This window comes from Sesamum indicum, linkage group LG13 (genome assembly GCF_000512975.1).
Source record: "Sesamum indicum cultivar Zhongzhi No. 13 linkage group LG13, S_indicum_v1.0, whole genome shotgun sequence".
NCBI lineage: Eukaryota > Viridiplantae > Streptophyta > Magnoliopsida > Lamiales > Pedaliaceae > Sesamum > Sesamum indicum.
Genome location: NC_026157.1, coordinates 1,341,788 through 1,349,575, shown reverse-complemented (window position 1 = coordinate 1,349,575; position 7,788 = coordinate 1,341,788). Strand labels below are relative to the sequence as shown.

General features: G+C 34.3%; 1 protein-coding gene across 1 annotated transcript; it reads left to right on the top strand.

Annotated features, from left to right (window-relative positions):
• LOC110013064 (alternative NAD(P)H-ubiquinone oxidoreductase C1, chloroplastic/mitochondrial-like) lies at nucleotides 6-1,753 on the top strand (the record flags this gene model as incomplete). The annotated part of the gene is made up of 4 exons (XM_020698652.1): nucleotides 6-221; nucleotides 364-440; nucleotides 1,252-1,355; nucleotides 1,442-1,753. Coding segments are annotated over 4 exons (531 nt in total), but the record flags the coding sequence as incomplete, so codon positions are not given.

Sequence of the window (7,788 nt, the reverse complement as noted above, 5' to 3'; positions counted from 1 at the left end):
AACTTGTAGAAGCAGATTTAGTTTTGTGGACTGTTGGGTCTAAACCTCTACTCTCTCAGCTAGAACCCAGTGATGAACCTATTGATCTTCCTCTTAATGGCAGAGGACAAGCAGAAACAGATGAAACTCTTCGCGTTAAGGGTCACCCACGTATATTTGCCGTTGGCGATGCTTCTGCTGTGAGGGACAGAAGTGGAAAGTTGCTTCCAGACACAGCTCAGGTACTGTTTACTCCTTTTATTTTCCGCTGGTAATATCTTATGAAAGTATGGCATGAAAGAAAAGAGTTGCTTTATCTTCTCCTGTTTTAAACATCTACTTTGATCTGATCTGAGGGCCTTAATCCTCTTATATTTTTCTCAGGTAGCATTTCAGCAGGCAGATTTTGCTGGCTGGAATCTTTGGGCTGCAATAAATGGCCGACCTCTATTACCGTTTAGGTTAGTTGTAACTGAATTACAATACACACACTAATTAATATATTTAAAACTGTCAAAGACTTTCTCTCTTGTTTACATTTTAAACATATTTTAGGAATATGATCGAATTTGAAGGTAAAATTCTTATGCTCAAAAAATAAGGAGAGATGCAAAAGAAACAAGGGGCGAATGCCTTGTGCTTCAGAGAAGTGGAGTCAAAATTACAAATGATTAGTTAAACAATGCCCAGCTCTTTGGGAAAAAAAATAAGCTTCTATAGCTTCCTCCCTTGGGGACCTACAGAACACCTCAGTTATACTTGATCAGAGGTATTCCTTATTGATTTACATGAGAAAACTACCATGAAGACATGCCACATAGTACTTTCCTTCTAATTAATCTGAACCGTTTGCCATTTGGTATAAAAGTAAGGACACAATTGAGTACTCTGGAAGAACAAAAATGCATTGTAATGCCTCATTGGAGTTCTGCAACAGGATGGCTGGTCAATAATGGAATGATATATTGTTGGCTATTGCATACCCCATTTCTTCTGGTCGCCATGTCCTAATCTAAAGTTAGTGCGGGCATTTAGCTTTGTCTTAGACCTGAGCCAGATTAAACACAGGAAATCATGTGGTATCTTGCCCTATATTGTGACTATTGAATAGTGTTAGGTTGCGTTTGGTGTGTGCTGCTGTCGTCTCTGAGTTGTAATGTACCTTCCATATATGTACTCTATTTTGTAATATGTTTGCATCTCATGAGAAATTGTAGAAGCATATTACTTTGCCAAATGCTTTTCTACCTAACGTTGGTTCTGTTGCTGCAGGTTTCAGAATCTGGGTGAGATGATGACTCTTGGGAGATATGATGCTGCTATATCACCAAGTTTCATCGAGGGCCTAACATTGGAGGGTCCGGTCGGTCACACAGGTATATGCACCCTATACCTTCCTTTCGTCTATTTTTTAGCAACTGTTGGATGTTCTTCTCACGCTTCTGCTCTGACTGCATTTCAGCCAGGAAATTGGCGTACTTAATCCGGTTACCAACAGACGAGCACCGGTTAAAGGTAGGGATCAGTTGGTTAACTAAGACTGCTGTAGAGTCCACTGCATTACTGCAGAATACCATTACCAAAATGCTTTCATGACCATAAAAGACCGTATAGTATCATATTTTGGACGACTTCTCAATCAAGAAACTATTTTGTATTTTAGTTTTGACATCCAATATAAATGTTTGGAACATTTTCTGTCCAAGTAATACCTCATACGCTTGTAATGTTTATTCCCTGTCTAAATTCAATCCTAATTTAAGTTCTACTCTCTTAGGGCCACCTTCATAAGCATGGTATTTATTGGTAACGAACTTCATTTCTTGTTGTTTTTGCTTTTCTCTTTCACTAGAACGTACACATGTGTTACACATGATTTACATGATCGTAGTTGAGAAGTAATAGTATATAATTCAGAAATTGAGTGATTAATTTTATACATTTGAAATTAATTCATAATATAGAGGAATACAATTCTCAAAATGTTGGTCTGGATAATAATTCAGCTAAGTTATTGAAAGACTGAAACAAATTGGAAATACCAAATAAATAATATTATGTACATAACTTAATTAGTTGCTATGTAAACTCTGTTTCCTTTAGCAATCATTTTTTGTTTTTTGATTGCTGGTATTTTTTTTATTTTTTACATTAGCTGTGTAATTTGTTTTCAACCATTTTCGGTAGCAGTTGTATCATCTTTCTTAACAATATTAATTATGCAGAAACAGTGCAATATTAGTCCTGTAAATTTTTTGATGGTATATTTAGTCCTGTACAAATTGATTTTTGCAATTTAGTTCATAACTTTAAAATTTGACAATTTTCATTCTTTTAGTAAAAAATTACATGTGATTTGTACATGATTCAATTAATTTGTAATTTTAGTCCTATAACTCAGGGGGTCTAGCATTGTAACTTTGAAGGGTTGACAATTTTGATCTTATACAAATTGATTTACAGGATTAAAATTGTAATTTAATTTGGTCATGTACAAGTTACGTGTAATTTTTAAACCGAATTAGCTAAAAAAGAACGAAAATTGTCAAAATTATAAAATTAGAGGATTAAATTGCAAAAATTAATCCATACAGATCTAGAAAAGCTATTATCTCTAAATTATAGGACTAAGATTGTAATTTTTGTTAATTATGCACCGGCTTTTTTACGGGTTCTTACACTTCCACTCTGGGTTGATGTCTTCCTTATTATCGGTTGCACACTGAAACATTTTGCCATTAATTGACTACTTTCATCTTTTTATTAAGAGCAATGAATTGCTGAAGATCACAAAGTCTTGTCGTGGAAATTGTGTGGTTTATGTTTATAATTATATTTTAAAATAATTTTATATGTAAAATATCATTATATAAATGGTCACAATCACGTACAATAAGGAAACGAGCGAAATAAACTTGAAAATTAGAAAAGCTGTATCGATGGGGAGCCACGACACTTGTCGCTGACCTAAAGCCATGATTGTCTCCTCACGTGCAGGTTCTGACGATTGACCATGACTCTAGGATAAAATCCTATTAGCTCTCAGCAGCGTTTCATCCCATGTGAACGACCACGAGGAGACTAGAAATCAGTCCACAGTCACGTTGAAAAAACTCTACAAATACTTGTAGGAGTATAAAATATTTCTAAACTCATAATCTATATGAAATCTATATCTCTAAATCAATATGCCAAATGAAGAAAACTAAATGCCTTTTAAATAATTGTAAAAAATTGACCGTTATAAAACATTAAGTAGCCTAATTAAAACTCATAATATTATAATAAATTCAATTATAAATAGGTCACATAAAATATACAATATAACTGCCAAATACTTATTAAACCTCATAAAATAACAATTAAATCATTATAGTAATGGGGCTGTAAATCTCGAATGAATATCAAATTAATATGGCATATTAAGATCAAATAAAGTGTTGGAAATTGTCAAGAACTCAAGACAAGGAAAGAAAGATGGAAACTCAATTAGAATTTTATTCAGAGTATTCAGCAGAAGAAAAAAAAAAAGAAAAAAGAAGATACAGATGCTGTATTCGTACAAATATATATACAACTGTTGGTTTAAAAATTAGTTAGAGTCCTACCTAACTATAAAACACATTTCCACTAATAAAAACGCTGCTAAATTATACCAACTAAAAACGCGCTTAAGAATGTGAATGATATGCAAACTGTGCTAAGAATGTGAAGAATAACACATAGAATGTGGTCCATTATGTTTTCTTTTTTTTTTTTATGATTTTTTATGAATCTTTATGAAATTATGTGTAAATGTACTCATTTTCTGAAATTATGTGTAGATATACTCATTTTCTAAAAATGATGCGTTTCAGGGAGACAATTCAATGGTAAGAAACATCAGTACCCATTCCATTTTAAGTTGCCATTCATTATTACTTAATAACTTTTTTGCAGGGAATGCAAGAACAAATTTCAACTGACGAGATGACTAAAACTGATGCATTTGAGGAGAACAGGTCTGTGGTAAGAAACTTCAGCACCCATTCATTCCATTTTAATTATACATCTTCTAATACTTGATATTGACTGTTTTTTCAGGGCATGAAGGAACAAGAGCTTTCAACTACTGCAATCCATCATACAAGCCAACAAACTGCAGCTTCAGTAAGTAATTTTCAAGTAATTTCAAGAATTTTGTTTATCATTCACTTATTCGATTTATTTCATTCTCCTTATAGGTAATACTCAAACCATTCAAGCCACCCCGGTATAAACAAAAAGTTGCACACAAACAACCATGGAAGCCATCATACAAGTCTTTCACATCCCAACAACAAGATGTAGCTCAAAGCTCTAGGCCTCCTCCACCAACTCAACCAAGTCATCTGCAGCCACCAATCCCAAAAGTTAATATTAGAGCTCCACTACGATGGACAGGGAGACATGAGGTATTTCCAAAACAGCCTTTACAATCAGATATACATTTTTAGAGAAGGATGACAAGAAGTATGTTATTTTATCACAATTGAACAATGTGTTATCACAATCGAATGACAAGGGAGACAAAGGCAAGAAGAAAGATGGGAGGAATTCACCTTTTGTTTAAGAACTTTTTTATTTTGATTGAAACATTTTTTGTTTGTAATCTCAAGATACTTGAGAAACTTGAGGAATCAGTTGTGATTGCATATGTTATGAATTAGGGGGTTTTGTGGACAGTTTGTTGTTGAAGAAATGTTGTAAATGGATGTTCATGTTTTAGGCTTTTAGTTTCATTCTTCTTGCAACTGCAATTTTAGGCTTTTAGTTTCATTCTTAAAATTCATTAACAGAATTCTTTAACAACATAACATATAATCCACAAAAAGCTTCAAATTTGAGGCTTTCAATTTCATTATCAAAACACAAAATGCCACTACAATTCCTCCAGTTTATGTTTACCCATATCTAACAACATAATGTAAGCCCATACATATCTAGCAACCTGGAACGATTCATCAAACGATTCATCCAAAGACCACCATCCATTTACCCATCCAAAAATCGACCAACACAAATCATGATGCCACCAAGCAAACTTTAAGCCAAAAGATCTTCTTCAGCAGTTTTGCTTCGGTTTCCATTGCTTGAAGCTTGCGACACAAACTAGGTATGACACACAAAGCTCTAGGACACATAGGTGGGTCATCCCATGTAAAAAATCGACATCCTCCACTCTGCAATTGAACAAAATATAAGCCAACATCTACAAAACTTAAACTTAAACTTCAATTCTTACCTTATATTGCGCAAGAATAAAATCTTCTTTTGGGATTGTCACTGGTCCAAGAGGTTCTCAATGGAGTCCTAATGCCACAAAAGCAGTTTACCACAGTGGTGGAGTAATTGCCCGACGACAAAGAAGACATTTTCGCTGTTTTTCTTCACCTGCAACTTCATTTGCAGCAGCAAAAATGAGAGAGAGAGGGAGCTCTTACATACGGTGAAAAAAGCGGGAAGAGGGGCACTTTTTCCCATCTAAAGCCCCGTCATTCGCCACGCAAGCTCCTATGTGTTGAAGTTGCGCATGTGGACGTCGGAACCCTAATCCCAAAATCTCTCCGCCGCATTTTTGGGCAATTTTTTGGTTGGAAGGACTAAAATTGCCAAAAAATTAATACTTACAGGACTAAAATTGCCAGTCCTGTACTTACGGTCCCAATTCTGCCACCCCCATACTTACATGACCAATTTTGTAATTTTGCATTAATATTATATGTACATTTATACCGTGAATTAAATGCACATTAATTTACATCGTTCCATTCATTACAATTCATTTGGAAGCTGTATGACATGGACTCAAATGTTATTATGGCTTATGCTGTTGATTTGAACCCCGACTGTGGAGATCATCATGTCCCTTAGTATTCTATGCAATAGCGAAAATGCATTGTTCCGAAGGGGTCCTTTGCTAATTCGGGATGAGACAGAATATTCCAAAAGCGACGGATACTCAGAACATGAGCCTGCATCAGATCAACCGAAAAAATCATACAGGCATAGATTGAAACCTACAACAGATACAATACATCACTAGATGGTAAAAACGATATGACATGATTGTACAAAGTCACCCATTGGGAAGAAGAGAAACAAAATGAAGGTATTGAGATTGGTACTACAATATAACACGAAGTTTTGTGTTATCATTTACTGACAGACGTGTGGAAAACAGGTACCAACCTAGAGACGCAACTATGTTGCAAGTTGTGGTATGTTATATAATATTGCATACTTGATTTTAAATATTTTTTTACAACATAACATTCTTTATTTTTCTACGTTCTTCAGGCAGAAGAGATGAATGCCCTTGAAGTTTTGTGTCAATCTTGACCAGTAAATATTGAAGGGTATAGTCAATTGATGGACAGATTCGAACACGGGTTACATATTATCAATGAAGCCATGATCCATCAGCCACAACAAATTGCTTCGCCATCCGATGATACTCCCACCACATCCCACATGCAAAGAAGAACTTCTAGTTGAATTTCTATTTGTTCAGTTGAACGTCATGATGTTGGGGTGGATATAGCTGGTCCTTCTACAATGTATACACCTCAAAATTATTACGTGCCCTAACCGCCTCAAGATTACTACATGCTTCAATCGCCAAAATGATTAGTTTTAATCGGCTCTATATATGCCAATCCAATCAGAAGATTATTCTTCACAAGTACATCTTGACCTTGGTCTTGGCATTAAGCAATCATATGCACCAGGATACAACATTTCACCAATTTCATATCCATTATTTAGTGCATATCGTAATAATGTGAAGTCTAGTTCTGTAACAACATCAAGTCGACTGGACATTAATTATAAAGATATTTGGGATCCATTCTCATGAATGACATGACTGAGCGAAATGCCACTTGGGATTCTAGCACAAGAGCAAAATAGCCTATTCTATCACGTATAAGTAAATCCAGTAAGAAAGGAACTACGAATTCTCTGTCTTTGACTCACCGTTCAACGAAGATAGGCCAATAGCCGTTACCAGATCCTGGTGGTGATGATAATGAGGCATAAATTGAGTCAATGCAAAATATGGGCGAGAAAATAAGAAAACCTAGGCGTCAAGACCACAGATGCAATTGTGGAACGAGTGGACATTTTTTATATTTGTATTTTTATTGTATAGTTCATTGTACTTTTTAGAATTGTATAAAAAAATATACACTATTATAATAGTATAGTTCATTGTATTTTTAAAATTAATACAATTTTAACATTATGATTTTTTTTTATTTTAATATATTGTTAAAATTAATTGAATATAATTAATTTATAAAAACTAAAATTGAACGAAAACATATTATTTTCATGTCGTGGTTGCAATCCACGACTTTTGGAACCATGACATCAAGTTGTGGATCCGATCCACAACACCTAGTCGTGGATCTGATCCACGACATGATCAATTTAAAATAAAAAATAAATTTTTAAGTTGAGTGGCGGATGTGATCGTATTTATATAATTTTTTAATAATAATTAAATAATTATCCCATCAGGGATAACTGAATTCACAAAGCACTAGAGAGAAAAAGGGTAAAGGTCATACCAGGTCGCTGGATTCAAAGTCCAGAGTGCTAACCGCTACACCGTAGAACCCTATTTGCAATTGCTATTATATAACAATAACTTTACAAGTTTTTATACATATTTGTATATAGGAGTGTTTCCGAGAGTTCTGAAATTAAAAAAAAAAAAAGAAGACACTTTTCAACTCTGGTATTAAAAAGTACTTGGGGGCATTTGAGATGACAACTTTTATTTTT